Source organism: Gopherus flavomarginatus, chromosome 5, assembly GCF_025201925.1.
Source record: "Gopherus flavomarginatus isolate rGopFla2 chromosome 5, rGopFla2.mat.asm, whole genome shotgun sequence".
In the NCBI taxonomy this organism is placed as follows: domain Eukaryota; kingdom Metazoa; phylum Chordata; order Testudines; family Testudinidae; genus Gopherus; species Gopherus flavomarginatus.
The window spans coordinates 8,292,284-8,311,693 of NC_066621.1; the positions used below are offsets into that span (position 1 = coordinate 8,292,284).

The window sequence follows — 19,410 nt, forward strand, 5'->3', positions numbered from 1 at the left end:
CTGTTGCAGGATGTACTTGACGAGTACTACAAAAGGTTCTTCCTAAGGCTTACTGCACATGTGACACCTTTAGTGTAGTGTAATGGAAAACTGGTTAAAAGACTTCATTTTCTTCGCAGGACAGTTTATGCTCCCTAGTAATTTCAGAAGCTCAGACTCTGGTGGACAACACCAAAGAATGTGTGCTGAGGGGGGTGCCTTTCATCCCTATAGACAGTTGAAAAAGAACTAACTCTGCTTTTCAGCATAATTTGGGCAAGTTGCTTAGGCTACCATATAATTCAGCATCTCAAATCCAACCAGACACCATAAAATGTACTAAACTCTAGGTGATCTGCCTTAAAGCTCTTTTCTTCTGCTGTAAGTCCTGACATGCATTTTCCATATATTATAGAAGTGAGCAAGGAGGAGCTTGCTCTCAGTATGCATGTTTAAAATGCTACCCAAACAGCTTCTTTTAACTCAGCAAAGACCTGGAACTAATTGACTTATTAAAGAAAAAATATTTGCTGCTAAATAACTCACTCTTATTTTGTTGGTCATATTGTTTGAGTAGCTGGATGGCAACTGGCACTCATGAAAGTATTCACAAATGTTTCATGTTTCCTGAAATTCTCCCCCATCTGGATTACTCACCATTGGCTTATTAGTCTCTTTTCTAGTAACAGAGTAGAAATGATTCCACGTGACCAGCTGCATGCTGTTTATTGCAGAGAGTGGATAGTTGTAATGAACAATTCACAACGTATTCAAGATCTGAACTTAGTCCAAACTATTTGGCAGAAATCAGGGATTACTCACATACAGAAAGACCTAAATTATTTGTGTTCAAATACTGTTTGACCAGCTCAAGCAAAGAAAATACCTTGGGAGTCTAACTAAGCTGAAAATGCAATGTTGAATATGAAGTCTCTCAAAGGTATTGATGTTTGTCTTCAAATTTCTCCTTTGTAAAAACAAGGTATTTTGAGTCCCTACTATGTTAGACAGTGGGGATCTAGTCTCTTGTGGGATATCTTTTTTCTTCTTCCCAGCTACATAGTAAACTCCGACTTTGGTTTCTCAGTTTTGTTAGCATCAAACCTTCGGTTCTTCTGCCAGTTCATGCGGAGGTCCTGTCACAGGCAGGTTCTTCACCAAGATCAAATATTTCTGGCAGCTGGGATCAAGGCATTAGTCATGAGGTCAGATACTGATTGCTAATGAGAAAATAAACTAATCTTTCTAGGCAGCCATAAATCTTTCACAAGAGAAGCATATGCTTTAAAGCTGAAAATATAACCTTTGGTTTCAGTCAAATGTTCCAGACTTTGCCTGAGTTCTGTTAGGGTCGCTTGGTAGCTGTATCTGCATACAACTAGGGTTGTACTATTAGAGGATTCATGCACATCCTATTAAGTTCTTACACGGACTACTGATCCTTCCTCACTTGAGTCTTAGGAACAGGTTTTGAGCCTTGGGGTGATGTCTTGGAAATTTGGGATTGCTTTTGTCCTTTGGACCACCCTCTAAGACTTGTTACTGCTGGTTTCCCACAATGGGATCTATATCAGCAGTTCTGAAAAGGAGAAAGATGCTTCTTCATACTGTAACTCTTCTAGGTGATTGCATTTAAAGATCCATACTTACTCATCTCCCTTTTTTCAAAGACTTTGAGATGCAAAAGAAACTGGGTTGAACCTGTTTTGCATCTCCTCTTGTCCCTGGGGTTGAGTACTATGATCTACAAGGGAACGTGTGCATGTACCAGCAATCATTCTTGTAATGCTCTGGCCATGCACTAAGGATATTATACATCCCACAAGTGCAGCTCTGTTCAGACAGACATCTAAGAACTCTAATTACTTTTCACTGGCTGCAGCAACTGACAAGATGTCCTGTATCTTTGTGTGTCCCCAGGGTGTGATTGCAGCCATGAGAGATGGCTTTGGTTTCATTAAATGTGTTGACCGGGATGCCCGCATGTTTTTTCACTTCAGTGAAATTCTGGATGGAAACCAGCTCCACATTTCAGATGAAGTAGAGTTTACTGTGGTTCCTGTGAGTAAAATTACTACTTTTAAAATACTAATACAAGTACACCTCTACCCCGATATAACACGGGTTCTCATACAACACAGTAAAGCTCTGACATGCTGCTCTGAGCAGCATGTTACAGGCATGGGGCCAGGCTGGGGCTGAGGGATTTGATAAGGGGCAGAGGGTCTTAGAGGCGGTCAGGGGCTCCCCCCAAGATCTAGGGGGCAGGAGATGTGGGAGGGCACTTTTGGGGGCCCCGCAATCCCAGAGTGGCCCAGGGGATTGGCGGGGGGCAGGAGCAGCCGCTTGGCTTCTCTAGCCCCAGCCATGTCGTTTGGGGGAGAGGGCTTCGGGGGAAGGGATTACACACACCACCACCACTACTAGCAGAGAAAGCAGAGCAGCTTGTCCCCAACCCACTCCACTCTGCCATCTCCCAGCCGCAGCGCTCTACTTCCTGCTGCAGATGAGTACAGGGGGTGTCCTTTCCCCAACCTCCCTGCACTCACCGGTGGTGGGAAGCGGAGTCGGCAGAGTGGAATGGACTGAGGCCAGGCTGCTCTGCTGCTGGTGAGCGCCGGGCGGGGCAGGGGGGTGGATAGGGGTCGGAGCAGTCAGAGGACAGGGGGGGTTGGGTAGGGGGTGGGGTCCTGGGGGTGATTAGGGATGGGGGTCTCTAGAGGGGTTGGTCAGGGAACAAGGAAGGGGGAGATGTGCAAAGCAAGTTTAATATAACGCAGTCTCACCTATAACATGGTGAGATTTTTTTTTTCTCCCAAGGACCGCATTATATCTGGGTGGAGGTGTATTGTGTTCATTTTGAAGTACTGTGGGTCTTGTTTTCCAGGATATGCTGTCTGCCCAAAGAAATCATGCTATAAGGATTAAGAAGCTTCCTAAGGGCACAGTTTCATTCCACACCCAGTCAGATCACCGCTTTGTGGGCACTATAGAAAAAGAAGCCACTCCTGCCAAAGCCACTAGCCCAAATAAAAGCAAAGAGAAGGTAATGCTGTTTCTCTAGGTGTGCATTAGCTATTTAGTTTTCTGCCTTGAACTGAAGATACTTACAAAATGTATTTTACTTAATTTCTGGAAATATTTGCCTGTTTGAGTGACTACTGCATGGCTAACAGTAAAAATCAGCCAAACAGCTGGTATGGTATTTGTCTGAAGCAGAATAATAGAAGTGCAACTTCTGGCTCTCAGAAGAGATGTAGTAGCTGAAAAAAATTGTTCCAGTTTTGTGTGGGGATAATTGTCTGTCTTAAGAGCCTTGTGGGAAACTTCTCCTCTGTTGGTAGTGGTTTGCCAAGATGCGTGAATTTGCCAAAACATAGCCTAGCAGTAGAGTAGGTATATCCATGCCTCCAAGTATTTAAAATTGCACCATCAAAAGTGACAGTGCTTACTACTTAAGTTTCAGCTAAATGCATATTTGAAATAGTGGCACACACCCATTTCAGAAACATTGTATAGGTAAACAGTGTTTAACTCATAGGAATAGTCCCAAATTTTATGCTATTTTCAGGTTCTGAATTATGTCTGCCATTTGGTTATTGCCTGTACCAACTATTGGACAGCTATCTTGTAAAACATATTACATAAATTGCATTTGTATTGACTCAAACTTAAAGCATGCATCTGCCATTAGTCTCTGCTTCATAATGGGTCTTGCTATTTTTCTTTAGGAACCTGAAGAGGGAATAATCGCGTATGATGATTGTGGAGAGAAACTGACTGTTCCTTATCAAGCAAAGGATGTGGAAGGATCTACTAACCCTCAGATAGGAGATAAGGCAATATAACTAAGTTCCCAAAATATATATGATCTTGCTGTGAGCTACAGTGTGTGATCTTTTTTGCTTTTCCTAGCTATTGCAGTCAGACTAGTTCAGAAAGGAGTGAAGAGTAATGTGTGAACTGTTTTCCTCTTTACTCTTCTGTAATGCATTCCCTTTCTCATTTTGGTATTCAGAACACTTCTTCAACCAGGCCTGGTGAATAGCCTTCCCCCCCACCCTCCCCTGCCAGTTATACAGAAATTTCTGAAGCTCTTGAGGTGTGCTTCATCTAAGAGTTATACATTGCTTTACTAGTACTTACATGGCATCATACATGTAAAGGGTGCTCAAATGGTAAGAGATTGAATTAGTACAAGCTCTTCAGGAACAGTCTAATATGCATGGGACAATTGTCTACATGTTTTCCTGTGAGGACTGTCCAAGAGGAGATGGATGAAAGACGACTTTATGCAAAGTGGATTTGAAGGAGAGGGAGAATGCTTGTTCATGGTGTGTGGGAATCTATTCTTACTGTGAGTGGTAGTATAAAAGGCAGGGACCAATGAAGATCTGGAAGGAATCCCAGGTACAGAGAGTGCGTGGTCTTTGGATGGCATACTACGAAGATATTGTTTGTTCAAGCTGATAACCCCCTTCCTTCCCACAAGACCTAAACTGAAATGGACATTGTGACACTCGAGCTTCTTGAGCATGGAGACAACTGTAGGACAGAAAGGTGAACTATAGGGAAATTATGCCTTGTATGTGGGTAAGAGAATTGATACAGCATGCTACATGGTTAGCCTGCCTTTAGCAATAGCTGCTTACTGCTCACCTGCTGCTTCAAATGGAGTAAGGGAAGTCCAAAGGGAACCTGTTGAAGTAGATATAAGTGTAATGGGCAAATGTTTGAAGAGCAGTCATCAAGAATTCACTTAAACAGCAAAGGTCCGTAGCACTTAGTGTCAGTGGCTACACTGTGTAGCTTTATTCCAGGTGTCTAAAGGCTTGACAGGGTTATTACTAATTCGATGCAACCAAGTTAATGGACGATTATGTGACTGCCATCAGATCGTGGCCCAGTAATTTCTTCTCCTGAGCCCAAGTCCAGTCTTAAGGGCTGAATGTGTGGGATTTTATCTCTGAGGCAGGCTATATGGTCAAAAAGTGCCAGACAATGACTTCAGTCTTCTGAAGGCCTGTTCTCACTGGGGTTCTGTCTGTCCCTAGAGGAAGTGTGTGAAGGCGGGACAAGATTGAGGATCAATAGATGGCTCAGGCAGTGGTGGTATAGGGAGAGTTTGGGAATGTTTGACCACTGGGAAGCATTTCTGGACAGAGGACTGTTCTTATGGGATGGACTTCTGGGATGGAAGTTGGCAGAACAGATTTAAACTAGGAGTTCAGGATAGATGATTGGGAGATGCTAATATTGAGAGGAAGGAAAATAAACTCAGATGATACAGTAATGGGGAAAGGAACAGAGGATGGGCAAATGGATAACAGGAAATATGATGACAGTAACAGGTAGGCAATACTGGCAGTAAAATGACTATGTAATTGGGCGGGGAATATGAGTGAGGCCAAGCAGAAACAACAAAGGTGTCTGTACGCCAGTGCAAAGAGCCTGAGTAACAAACGGAGGAACTAGAACTACTAGTGCAGGAATTGAAACCGTATATCATGGGGATAATGGAAACAGGGTGGAATAGTAGTCAGACTAAAATATAGGTATTGAAGGGTATGTGCTGTTCAGAAAAAGACAAAGGCAAGGGTGGTAGAGCAGCACTGTTAATGATGAGGTAGACTAAAGAAATGTAGAAGTGATGGAATGGATAAAATGGAAACTGAGTCAAAATCACTTGAGAGAATGGTAACCAAGGTTCCACTGGCATAGTGCTTGTGCATAACCATTTTAGGGTTAGTATTGGTAAGTCTTGAGGACCTCAGAACTGGTTGTAGAGGACAAACTTGGTTCGAGTGATCATGCATTAATTTAGTTTAAATGGACAGATAAACAGGAATAGGTCTCCAACTAGGGTCTTTGATTTTGAAAGGGCAAACTTAAAAAATTAAGAGAATTAGAGAAGTGGAGTTGATTTTGAAAAACTCAAGAATCTGAATGTTGAAGGAGGCTTCAAATTTAGTTTCTGCAACTTAAAAATATCCCAAGCAAGGAGAAGTTCATAGGGATGGATTGCAGATCAAACTGGATGGAAAAAGCATCTGAAACAAGTTACTGTGAGAAAGCAGAATGGATGGATCAGCAAGGAACGCTACCTCTTGAAGGCCTTAAAATATAGGGGGAAAGTGAGAACTGCTAAAAGCCAAGCATCTTTGGACCTTGCAAAGGAAAATCTGATTCTTTAGCCATAGTTAAAGAAGAAAAAGAAATGGGAGTATTAAGCGTTGAGAATGGGGTGGAGAACATAGATAATCTAGGTTTGGACCAACTGCTAAACAAATACTGTGTCAGTTTTTAACAGGGATAGTGAGGAGCTTGGGTACAGTGCCAGGGTGACTAATGGGGGACAAGGATAAGGAAGTAGAAATTATCACATCTGAGGTGGAAGCCAAAACCAAAGCCAAACACTTAATGGGACCATATCCACAGGCCTGGATAATCTCCATCCAGGAGTATTGGAGGAATTGCAGCATTGTATCACTTGTTGCTTTGAACTAGAGTAAATAGTGGATTTTCTGTAACTGGAAGTTGTCAGTAACTCAGCCAGAGGTTATGGGCCTCCTGCAGAAGTGAGTGGTTGAGGTTCTCTGGCCTGCAATATATACAGGAGGTCAGACTGGATGATCATGATGGTCCCTTCTGGCCTTTAAGTCTGAGTAGTACATACCTATTGCTGATAAAAATCAAATCATCATATGCATAGTAGTGACTGAAATGCTTCCAGCTTCCTGAGGTCTTCTATAAGCAATGTCCATGTTTTTGATCTATATAAGATCAGAAATGCAAAGGTTTGATAAATCTGTACATCTGTATTGTAGCCGATTATTTTAGTTCATTTATTGTGTGATGTTATAACTTTACCTTATTTGGGTGAAGAGTAGTGGCTGGAGTAACGCTGCTTTCTGTTCCTCCCCAGAGTGCAGACATTTCATAAGCCCTTCTAATAAATACGACAGTTACTTTTTTCTTCATTTTGACAAGTCTTTCTCTCAAACAGGTTGAATTCAGTGTTTGTGAAGTGAAGAGAACAGGTTCGCAGACAGCAGTTTCAGTCAGAATGCTTGGTCGCAACTACAGCTCCAAGAGGCTTGTGGGATATGTGGCAACCCTGAAAGATAACTTTGGATTTATTGAAACAGCCAATCATGATAAGGAGATCTTCTTCCATTACAGGTGAGTGACTCCCTTTTATATTGCTGAGTGTTAATCTGTTTTCTACGCATAGTGTGCATAAATTCAAATACCTGAGAAACTTCTCATTAACCACTTCCACAGGGCTGCTGCAGACTTTGCTGTTTAACATCCTATATCTTAAGTATTCAGAGATTGTACCGTAGATTAGTAGTCTGTCTACAGCTAGAGGATTGTACTTTTTTAGAGCTTCATTGATGGTGGCTTATGCAGATTGAGACTCCTGGGGCAAAGGTATGCTTTCAGTATTCTGTGAGAGGACTTCCCTTAGGAGTAATGGGGATGACAGACTTATTTTCTGAATCAGTCTTAATTGCCTGCTAGCAGGTTGAAGACACTCTAGCAAGCATATGTAATGGTAAGGAACCAATATCCCAAGTCAGGTAAATTGCCTAGCAGAGAATTTAGGACTGCATCTCTGATCAATTCCTGACTTCTAACGAGCTGGGAAACTCTTGATTTGGAACAGCCCTTTCATTTAACATGGGTTTATTTAAGGGATGCTCAGTTTTGGTCTATCCTTCATACAGAATTTAATGCATTATTTTAATAGTTGCTGGTTCAGATTAAGTCTAGTTATTCATGCTCTGAATTTGGATTACTGACAGTAACCTGCTTCCTGGGAAGCATGATTTATTTCACGCTGTTCCAAGAGCCAAATGGATTACTGTAAACTTCTTGTATGAAGAGATAAAAATGGCTATTGGGTAGACTTAAATCGTAAACACTGAGCAAAATGCTTGCATCCAGACTGTAAGGTTTGTAGTAATGAAAATGGTGAGCCAGCGGAAGTGTAAAGGTGCTATCCTTTCCACTTTGCTGAGTGAGTGGCTTTGTTGATCATCTAACTAAAGCAGAACGTGTATAACTTCTCTCACGCAGTGAATTCTCTGGTGATGTTGATAGCCTGGAACTTGGGGACATGGTGGAATACAGCTTGTCAAAAGGCAAAGGAAATAAAGTCAGTGCGGAAAAGGTGAACAAAATACATGCAGGTAAAACTATGTTCGGTAACTTCTCTCTTAGCAAAAAGGCACTTGCAGTTTTGTAAGGAGTCCTGGGTTAGTGGAACTCTAGTCTAAAGAACACCTAGGAACACAATTACAGAAATTGTGATAATGGTGCACAGCAGACCAGAATTGGGCTGGGCACTTTAGGACTTCTAAGAAGAGGGGAGAAATCCCTCAAAGAGCTGCTCGCTGTGTCAGGAGAGGTGGGAACTAATCAAGCAAGAACAGTCTGTAGACAGCAACAGCTCAAAGATAGTGGCCCTTACCTGATTCCAGCTTCTAGAGTATGCTGCCTGAGTTGTATCGTGATTGGATTACTCTTGTCTACCAAATACAGACAGCGTGCTGGTGACTGTACAAGACAATTGGCAACCTGTGCTATGAAAAGCTTAGTCTAAGAGGGACATAGAAAGTAGATTGTGTGAGGCCCCTGAGGAAGAGTTGCTTGGGTAACTTTCCTCAAACTTTCAATTCTGTTCACTTATTTTGGGGGGCTGATTCCTAACAAAAATAGATCTCTCAAAAGGATTTGAGGAAAGGGTTGTTTCCCTGGTATCGGAAGTGGGAGGAAATTCAGTGCCTAGAAGAGTGAGTGTGAGAGAGAGAGAGAGAGAGAGAGAGAAAATGATGAGCAATAGAAGATCAGGGTGGAAAGAACATGGGAGTAAGAGGTCATGGTTTTGTTAAGCAGAATAAAAAATGCTTTACAGAAGAGTATTTAGAAATGTCATAGTGCCTCTATATAAATCCATGGTGCACCCATATCTTGAATACTGTGTGCAAATGTGGTCAGCCCATTTCAAAAAAGATATATTGGAATTGGATTATATTTTCAATTGACATGCTGAGCAGACCAGTCTCACAACTAAGATTGTGCACCAGTAGCTATAGGTTGTGCACCATAACTTTTCTACTGCATAATGAATAGATGTAAATGTGTGTGAATTCCTCATGTAACTTTTTTTCCCTCCATTTGTAAGCCTAGAAGCTGGGAATGAGGGACAAGGCATGGATCACTTGATTACCTGTTCTGTTCATTGCTTCTGGGGCACCTGGCATTGGCCACTGTCAGAAGACAGGATACTGGGCTAGATGGACCTTTGGTCTGATCCAGTACGGCCGTTCTTATGTTCGTTGCTCTTGTAGGAAGAATTTGAAATGAAATGAAAACTATGGAATGCCAGTTCAGACATCAGTGTCTGCAAAGCTTTAAGTGTAGTGATGCTGTGGAGACATCAGATTCCTGTCTTCTACAATGGGAATAATTAGAATGGCTCAGGATGCTCTAATCTACTCAGCCTTCCTGAATAGGCTGCCATGGGATAGAATGAAAATCCTTTGTCTCTTTGGTTTGCTATCCAGTTTCTAGAAGATTCTGGGTTCTTGATTAACGCTTGCCCATCCCTCTACTAGATTCTGTGTGTCTCGGGTATTGTGCTGAATACAGAAACTGCTAGTAATATTGCAGTGTTACCAAATGACCCCAATCAGGGTAAAGGTCTCATTGGGCTAGGCTCCAAATTATGTAATCTAAACAGTGTACTATCTGTGTTTTACAGTGAATGGTGCCACTGAGGAAGCGGATCCAACTGTCTACACGGGTAAAGTAATTCGTCCCCTGCGGAGTGTAGATCCCACGCAGACTGAATACCAGGGAATGATTGAGGTCATGGAGGATGGTAAGCAGGAACAAACCTAACTTGGCACTTCTCTGCATTAAAGTGCCAACATACTGTTTGTAGAGTTTAAATTACTTTTAATGAGTCTGTTCAGCTCACATTTGATGTAGTTTGACAATGAGCTTTGGCTATAGCTTAGTAAACTATAAACTAGCAACTTATGTAAACTTGAATTAAAGTTTCTAGCTAGAAAAACCATTGTGTCCAATGTTAGAAACACTTCAAAATGCTTCCTCATGAAAGAACAGAAATAGATCTTAAATTGTGTTTTTTTTTCCTTCCCTCTCTGCTAGGGGAGATGAAAGGAGAGGTCTATCCATTTGGAATTGTGGGGATGGCAAACAAGGGCGATTGCCTGCAAAAGGGGGAGACAGTCAAGTTCCAGCTCTGTGTCCTTGGTCAGAATGAACAGACGATGGCTTGTAACATTACACCTTTCCGCAGAGCCACTGTGGAATGTGTGAAAGATCAGGTTGGTGGATTCTTCTTTGAGACAAGAGTTTTCACATAATCCTAGAAATGCAGGGGTGGAAAGGGCCTTGAGAGGTCATTAAGTCCAGCCCCCACACTGAGGCAGGACTAAGTAAGCCTAGACCATCCTCATCAGATGTTTTGTCCTATCTATTCTTAAATTCCCAATGATGGGGATTCCGAAGCCTCCCAGTCAACAAATTCCAGAACTTAGTTTTTGTATTGGGAAAGACTTCCTAACTACCCTTATAATTAACTACTATATGAGTAATCATCAAATGGTTTTAACATGTGTAGATCTGAAATACTGGGACTTGAATTTGAAGGAAAACAAAATTACACAAACATTTGTTCTGTTAACCCATGTGGTCACCCTGTGCCAAGGAGTCATAGGAGCTTGCATCATTCCGCCTCAGTACGCATGCAGCAATTCTCTAAAGGGGCCATATTTTTGGAGTTTAATGTACCCACACTACACACCCATATCACATCATTTGAAAGCTTATTTTGAGTACATTTAGATGAGGTAATATGTAGAGCTGTTAAGTGGTGTCATAAGCCTCTGGGGAAGATAAAACAACAGTACCCAAAATGAGTGACTTTGTGCACAGTTCTTGAAACCCTCCAACATGATGGATTGCAGTTTGTTGTTTATTTCAATACTTTAATGTGTGTGGTGATCAAAGTTACCAAACAATGGTGTATTGAAAAATTTACATTGGTTTTGCAAGGGCAAGTATTTTTTTCCAGAAAGGAACTTTAGCATGTGACAAAAATGGCAAATAGAATACTGCAAATGTTGATAACATGAACTGTTTTCATCATTCTTAGTTGTATAATATTCTGACCAAGTGATTATATTTTCAATTGACGTATGCTGAGCAGATCAGTCTCACAATTAAGATTGCGCACCAGTAGCTATAGGTTGTGCACCATAGTTTTGTACTGCATAATGAATAGATGTAAATGTGTGAGAATTCCTAATGTAATTTTTCTCCATTTGTAGGCTTTTGTATATACAATGTAGTTTCTAGCCTGCTTGGTAGGTTTTTATTTGTAATTTGCCTAGGCATATAGTACTAATCTTTGAAATATTCTAGAAACTAGCTTTTTAATTGTGACATTTATGCACAAGTCATTAGTGTTAGAAATGACAGTACACAACTTCATATTTTGAATGTGCGAAAGGTAAGAGAAGTGGCCTAACAGGAAGTAGTGAGGACAGTCCACAAACAAATCCTTACCTTTGCATTGAAGAGGGATGAAGAGCATGGTATAGTTCTTGACCAGCCATGTCACCAACAATATGACAAACCCATTTGACTCTGAATTACATCCAGAGGTGCTTATTAACTTATGTACTGGACTGCATGTAACCTCAGATTTACAACAGTCTCTACTGAAAATACCAGATGTTGAAGAACAAATGGAGATTTGTGAGAGGTGTACTTGATTCTGATGAGACACACCACTTCTTCAGCCCAGTCAATAAATCTGTCATTAAAACACTTGCTGGCATGGCCAAGATGACTGAATTTAAGTCTAGGAAGAGAAGGACTTAATGGCAGCGGCTTTCAGTCCAGAAATTTGTTTTCCACAGAGCCTTGTCCTTCACAAGATGGAAAGATAATGTTTCAATGGCAACTGTTAGTCACAGACTGACCTGTGCCCCTACCCCTCTTCCATGCTGATGGAACACTTAAGTTGGTCCACGCTACCAACTTACATTGGTATAACTGTCATTCGGGGGGCGGGGTAGCTTTTCCAGAGCAACGTAGTTGTACTGACCTAACCCCTGGTGTAGACGGTGCTGTGTTGATGGGAGGGCTTCTCCCATTGACATAACTATCACCTCTTATGGAGGTGGAATATGTATGCTGACAGGAGAATCTCTGTGTCGGTAGGGTCTCCACTAAGCGCAGCTGTGGTGCAGCATAGTGCAATGCTCAAAGTGTAGACAAGCCCTTAAAAGGTCAGACTAAACTGAATTAGGGCATCACCTGGAAGCTCAAGCTGAAAGAATCCAAGAGCATGCAACAAAGAAACCACGGTGTACATTAGAAATGCCCATGGCTGTCATACAAATGGCTGGAGATGCATTCTACACTTTCACTGAATTGGCTACTGAGTACTTGAAGTAGGTCCTAACAGGATTTGGCAAAGCTAATTCTGTAATCAAAATCTTTGACAAATATGACAACAGTAACTCTGAAAACTTTGGAAAGACAGCACTGGATAGGATCTAAGATTGGATGCAACAAGTGGCTTGACTGGCTGATGCCCTGTGTCTCCATAGAAAGTTTCTAAACTAAAGTGGCATCCAGCAAGCAGTCACTTGCAATAGTCAGAAATTTTTACACCTGAGTGTAGGAGCATATCTTCTCCTCTTCCCCACCCCCAATGATGTGACTGTGATACCCCTGTTTGCTGTATGCAGGGGCTAGGAGGGAACCTTTTTTAATGTTGTCAAAACAAATGGAGCTCACTGCTTCAGAGATCTACCAAATTGAGGGAGAGCACAACTCAGCCACAGTTTCTGCAGCAGGGCTGTTAGTAGCAGTGCTGCATGACCAGAGTGAGAGAGAGAAGAGAGCTCCACAGAGATCTGAATTGTTTGCACCTCGGTCTGTCCATCAAAGAGGACAAATCGCTGGCCAAACTCTCTCCATCTGAGGACTGTTCTGAGAGCATGTCAGAAGAGCATCTTGGCAAACAAAGATTTGGATATTGGATCACCATTGCAACATAGGTGAAAAAATGTGGATGATGAACTACTTTCTGTGTTCTTCGAGGGCCCAATAGCATTTGAGCTTCTGCAGGACTTTATTTTTGCAGTAATGCTACTATTTAGGCACAATCAACTAATTATCTGTAGTTAAGTCTTCTCTGCACAGAACTGTGTACATTCCAAGACAGTGAAGACCCTGGTATCAGTCATGTGCACATGGGATAACCTAGAAAAGTCACCAGCACTATTACATTTCAGTGATTCCTGTACAAACTTTTGGCTATTTTTAGCTTTCAGATTGTTGCTTTCAAGTCCCAAAGAAATCCATTGTCTTGAAGTAATACACGTTAATTTAACACAAATTAATGCAAACAGTTCGAAGTGGTCTTTTTAACATGTTGATGGTGTCATTGTTCATACCCACATCTGTGGTAACAGCACCACTTGACAGTCCCATATCCTCCCTCATCTTGGAAATAAGCTTTCAAATTTGATATGCATGATTTTCTTATGGGAGAAGTCTGTTCCAACTTGAAGTAGTTACTGGTAACTGTGTCCTGAAATATGAGGGCTGATATCCCTTCAGTTTTTATCATAGCTAATGTCACTGCCAATAGATTATTCGTATAAATGTCTAATCCTTTTTTTCATACTAAACTTTCTGTATGCAAGTATCTTGTGGCAGTAAAATCCACAATCTGCTTGGGAAGAGATGAGTGCAGGAGGTGGAAGGATGGAATATGTTGCCACCTTAATTTCACGGGGCATTCACTTCTTGTATTAAGAGTAGATAGGAGCACCTGATAGAGGTTTTCAGCCACTTATTGTGTGTACTTACTCTCAAGAGTTGAATATCTTACCTCCTGCCTCCTTTCATTTGCTTTCTCTGGACCCTTTCTGATATCAGACATCTAAGATGGAGTGTCTGCAGTTCAACTCAGTTTTCCCCATAAGTGTTCCCACAAAGAAAGATGACAGGGTCAGTATTAGGCCCCGGTTTTAAAAACGGATATGTAAAAGTTAGGCTTGTAAGGCCATAGTTAGGACCATAAGAGGCCTAACTTCCAATAATGCTGCAACACTAACCGTGCCCTTTGGCTTAATAGGGGTCTAAATTATGGATTTAGAAGCCTGATGTTAGGCATCCATTTTTGAAAACCGTGCCTATACTGTCCCTTTTTAATACAACATACAAACAAAGTGGAGTTGAAATGCAATAGTGTGTCCATTTGAAATGACATAAATGAATTAAATTGCACTGCTGTTTTTCAGTTTGGATTCATTAACTATGAAGTGGGTGACAGCAAAAAGCTCTTTTTTCATGTGAAAGAAGTTCAGGATGGTGTAGAACTTCAGGCTGGAGATGAAGTAGAGTTCTCAGTGATCCTGAATCAGCGCACAGGGAAATGCAGTGCCTGTAATGTATGGCGTGTCTGGTGAGGAATTGGGATTATCTGGTTTAATCAGGAACATATAATCAAATCTCTGCATTTGGGGTGGGGGAACACAGTGTTTCCTGTGTGGGAAAGTGATGCTTGTTTTATATGACAGACCTTAATGTCATATAAATGTGTTAACTGGTGCATTTGGTATATGACTGCCTCCTGTATTATCAAACACTGTATAAACCCTGTTCTTAATAGCCATTCGATGGACAGCAGCATTCCTGCCTATTGAAAGGATTAGTATTGTAATTTACAATGGGAAGCACAGGTAAACCAAGTAAAATAAGGAAATTAGAAGTCAAGATTTAATAGAATGGGCCACAGGGCTCAGTGAAGTATGAGACAAGGTGGGTGAGGTAATATCTTTTATTGGACCAACTTCTCTTGGTAAGAGACAAGCCGTATAAGTTTTGAAAGCTCTTCAACCTTACGGAGCTTCTCTTATCAACAGAAGTTGGTCCAGGTAAAACACCTTGTCTCTAATCCCCTGAGACCACCATAGCTACAACAGCATTGCATACAACATATGCAAAATGTGTGGCAGTTCAACAAGGGTTGGGGTCAAAGTTTGACTAGCATTTTACTGATATTCAAAAAACTTCATTGTAGCTCTGATATATTAGAACCCCTTTCCACTAATCCCTTACTGGTAGACATTAACTGCAAGAAAATGTGTCAGGCAGACAACTTTTATTTTGGGTGCTTTGGAAAACTGAGTGTTATGCACTGAGGGAGCTTTTGAAAACTATGTCAAACTGGGGGAGAAATCACCCTGAAGCAAGTGTAGAACACGGAGAGAAGAGATACTTTCCTGCCCTGTGCTGGCTAAGAGTGCACAAATCAAGGTAGAGATTTGTAGACGTTTGAATAAATTGCTTTGATTTTTTTGAATGGCTGACCATTAATACACCAGTTTTTACTTTTAAAAAGCCTTTTGCAGTAGCAGCTAGACACACACAAACTTTAAAGCCACATGGTCACTCTCAAAAATGGGCAAAGGCTAAATCAAAAAGCTGCTTGCATTTGAGTTAGAGCTAATCAGCCTTTGTTTCTGTCACACTGAAGTGAGGGCCCCACCAGGGAGAACACTGCCACCATTTGCAAAATGTTTAACAAAGAAGCTGCCTGCAAGAGCCTCCCAGCTATTCTTAAATGCTGTGAGAGGTATGGGCCAATCAGTCTTAGATAACCAGGTCCCAGACAACAGGCTCTTTGTTTTTCAATTAACGTCAAGTATTGCTTGTCCAATGTAATGACTTGAACGTAGGAGTTATGCAGTCACAGTGGCCTGCCCCCACTCAGGAAGCAGGCAATTCAGGCTTTCTGCTGGATCTTCCAGATGTAGTTCAAGCATATTCCTAAAGAGAGGGCATTAAGCAGCAGCCATATTAGGGGGAGTGGTGCTTTCTCCAAGCTCTGCATACGGAGTGGCTGAATGGTTATGGTGCTCAACTACAATCTTGGTAGTCCTGAAAGTCATGGGTTTGTCTCACTTAACCTCATACTGTGAAAGCCTGCCTCCAGTTCACCTGGCTTCAGTATGGCTATCTGATCCATCATGAGAGCAGTGAAAGGTGGTTGGATGTGATTCCTGTACCATTGGCTATGAAATTGATGTGCCTTAACTGCATCAGCCTGAGGAGCCATTGGCTCAGGGGACCTATGACTGTGTGCAAAATTTACATGCCCCCCTAATTCTTACGTGAGGAATTACTTTAAATATCAAGATCACTGGGCATCTGCACTAACCCCTTCTGAGATAAATAGGTAGCTCATGCTAGTCAGAGCTATTGTTCCAAGCTCTGCAGACTCATGCAGTTTACACTTAGTTTAAGTTTTTGAGGTCATCTCTGCAACTGTAATAGCCAGCTGTTTTTCCAGAGATTCTGGAGAGTTGTTGGCATGTTGTACCACAACATGTGGCTCCTGAGCACTGGCATTAAGCTTAATTGGGATGTGACAAACACATGGACTGACTGTTGAAGGTTTGCATTGAGAGGAAAGATTGTAGCTTCCTGGCTAGCTGTAGAGGATAAAGCCCTGTGGCCCCCTGCTGCCATCTGAGAATCCAGAGGCTGCAGTAGATATCACAGGACCTTGAGGCTGGTATAATGTACTTTCCAGAAACCATCTCAAAATGAGATGACTTCTTTAGTCTTAATTTCCTTTTTGTGTTGGTACAAATTATCCAATTCCCTGTCACGTCATGTGCCTTCTTCCCAAACGTTAGTACATTGTCCAGGGAATGTCTGGTGCTCCAAGTAACTAGCTCCATTTCTGTTACAGTGAAGGCGCAAAGGCTGTTGCTGCTCCACGGCCAGATAGACTTGTTAATCGTTTAAAGAGCATTACTTTAGATGATGCCAGTGCTCCTCGCCTAACAGTTCTTCGTCAACCAAGGGGACCGGATAACTCAAAGGTATACTCTTATGATAATAGCCTAGTGTGCAAAATTACTATAAGTATCTAGAAATGGTAATAAAATCTTGATTCTTCAAGGTGTATTGTCCATATGATTTGCGCTCTTGGTGCACATGTACCCCGAATACAGGAGATCAGATTCTTTTTTGCCAGCAGTATCCATTGGGGGCAGTGCCTGTTCTCTAATGTCCTTGAACATACACTTTTCCATCAAAGGATGTAAAGTGGGGGAATAGGCCCAGCTATCTTAATTCCTTTTTATTGCTGATAGCAATGAGATGAGACTTCTGTAGTATCCACTTGCTTCTGTGTGTATGTAGTTGTGTTAGGCCTGTTGCCAGTTGGCAGTACACACAAAATCCTTATTTTAATCAGCTTCTGTTTTTAAGGACAGAAACCTTCCCCTCTGTACAAGGGCTCTAGCAAAATAGCCAAAGTGAAATCTCCAAGATTTAAAATCTGCCTCTGTGCAAAACCTCAGTGCTGCTTAATTGGCACCTGATGTCTATTTTGTTTGGGAGAGCAGTCTACTGCGGACAATATGTCCTATGTATGTAGATCTGAGTGACTCAAAGAACTGGAAAAAAGCCGACTGAAAATTGTTCCCCCTGGAGTGTACTGTGGAAGCCTTGCTGGACAGTGAAAGGAAGGATGCAGCTCGACCTCAGTCGTCCATGAATACCTTGGTGAAGAGGGATTCCACCCCAAGCTCCTGAGCTGTCAACCAAGAGACTCCAGCTTCTGCAGCCATTCCAGCTTCAACCTCTGAGATAGGAAGGAGTGCCATGCCAGAGTTGAGCTGAAGTGTAGGTCACCTGTCCATACTGAGCAAGTTATTGATATCACTGTGGTGTTTACAAGCCCTAGTCTTAGACCAGGACAGTATGGTTCTAGGTGCTGTACAAAGACAGTCTGTGCCACAAAGATTCACAATGAATGTATAGGATAAGAAGCTGCAGATGGATATAGACAGGGCCTGGGGAAGAGTACAAGAAAACAGGACAATGTTGGTAAGCATGATAGGCAGTTGTATGTCAGTGGCCTAACCATTGTCAAGTTTTTCCGAGGCATCACGGCAGATAATTAAGATGGAGAGTAGTAAGGTAGCTTTGTGGATGCTTATGGGGCACTTCTCCTAAGCACAAGGGACAGCATGGGAGAGAGGATGAAATTGCTTGCTTGTTTTGAAAACTTTACAAATAGATGGGGAGAAACTGGTACTATAGGCCAATCAGAGTTGAGTATCTAGATGAATAAGACAGAGTTAAGGCAGGGATAGGCTGTGAAGAGTCTTTAAGATGACAGGCAGGTTACATTTGATCCATAGAGAAGGGGAGCCTGTAAAGTGATGCAAAGATAAGTGATATTGGCAAAGCATCAGGCTAGGAAAATGATCTTTGCAGCAGCATTCTGAATGGATATGAATAGGGCAAGTTCCATTTGTCAAGGCCAGAGAAAAGGATTTTGCCCTGCTCTTTCAGGGCTCTCAACAGTGAAGGGGCACCCAAAGGCTAAAGAAGGGTCCCTCTGGCATCCTAATGCCAACTGTTAAGAGCACCATTGGCATCCAGTGGACCTGCAAACAATGTCTCCTGATATTGAGCCTTTGGTACCCAACACACTACGTGACTTTTCACTGGGCCTGCTACTGGAGTCTCCAAATTTTCCTGCTATTCTAAGACTCTCAGGGTGAACTTCTGGTACTTTCCTGGGCTGTACTGGATGATGTGGGCAGGTGGAATGCAGCCAGATTCACATAAGCCTGCATCATCGGCCCCTTCACTGTCCCCAAAGAGGCAATATAAACCATCACAACCAGGTCAGCTAGTGCCTTTCCAGGATCTGAGACTGCAGAAGGCGAGAGTGAAGAGGAACGACATCTAGAAGGGGAAGAAGTTGTCCCTGCTGCCACTTCCTCATCCTCTTCCATCTGGGCAGTAAATATCCCTCAGCTCCTTTCCTTTGAATGGTTTCAAGGTGTTTCAGTATCTCGCCATCAAGCACATGGCAGACACTCTAGATATGTTTCTGGAAGTGGTGCAGAAGAAACCTCAGATTCAAGGACATCTCTCACCTTGCCATGCCTATAAATGACTGTTAGAGGCTTCAGAAAACCTGTGGCACAAACCAGTGCCCATTCTGGCTATATCGAAGTGAGCTGACAGGAGGCGTCAAGCCCCTACAAGGGGATTTGAGTACTTGTATTGTCACCTCCTATCAGGGTTGCTTGTGTAATAGCTGTGGTCTAAGAAAAGTCATAGGAGTGGCTTTCCAACCCTAGACGAGACTGGACCTGTTGGACATGCAACCTCATGTACTAGCCTCCAGATGTCACTGATTACTAAGCTCTCCTGTCCAGCTGTCTCCATATGTGAATAGGCTACCTCAACACCAAGAGTAACTAAAGACTGTCTGAAGGACAGTTGATAGCCCACATGTCTTTACATGCTATGCCAGATGTGGCTGACACAGCAGCA

At 42.2% G+C, this 19,410-nt stretch overlaps 2 protein-coding genes across 6 annotated transcripts in view; both read left to right on the forward strand.

Moving 5' to 3' along the window:
- NRAS (NRAS proto-oncogene, GTPase) overlaps positions 1–19,410 on the forward strand; it is a 90,383-nt gene that overhangs the window by 25,798 nt on the left and 45,175 nt on the right. The window lies entirely within an intron of this gene.
- The window catches only part of CSDE1 (cold shock domain containing E1), a 49,878-nt gene that overhangs the window by 18,956 nt on the left and 11,512 nt on the right, over positions 1–19,410 (forward strand). For all 5 annotated transcript variants that reach the window (XM_050954291.1, XM_050954293.1, XM_050954295.1 and 2 more), the window contains 9 exons: positions 1,900–2,040; positions 2,867–3,025; positions 3,711–3,818; positions 6,986–7,161; positions 8,062–8,174; positions 9,749–9,868; positions 10,162–10,340; positions 14,340–14,503; positions 16,799–16,931. In XM_050954291.1, coding sequence (XP_050810248.1) covers positions 1,900–2,040; positions 2,867–3,025; positions 3,711–3,818; positions 6,986–7,161; positions 8,062–8,174; positions 9,749–9,868; positions 10,162–10,340; positions 14,340–14,503; positions 16,799–16,931 — 1,293 coding nt within the window. The remainder of the gene's footprint in view (positions 1–1,899; positions 2,041–2,866; positions 3,026–3,710; positions 3,819–6,985; positions 7,162–8,061; positions 8,175–9,748; positions 9,869–10,161; positions 10,341–14,339; positions 14,504–16,798; positions 16,932–19,410) is intronic.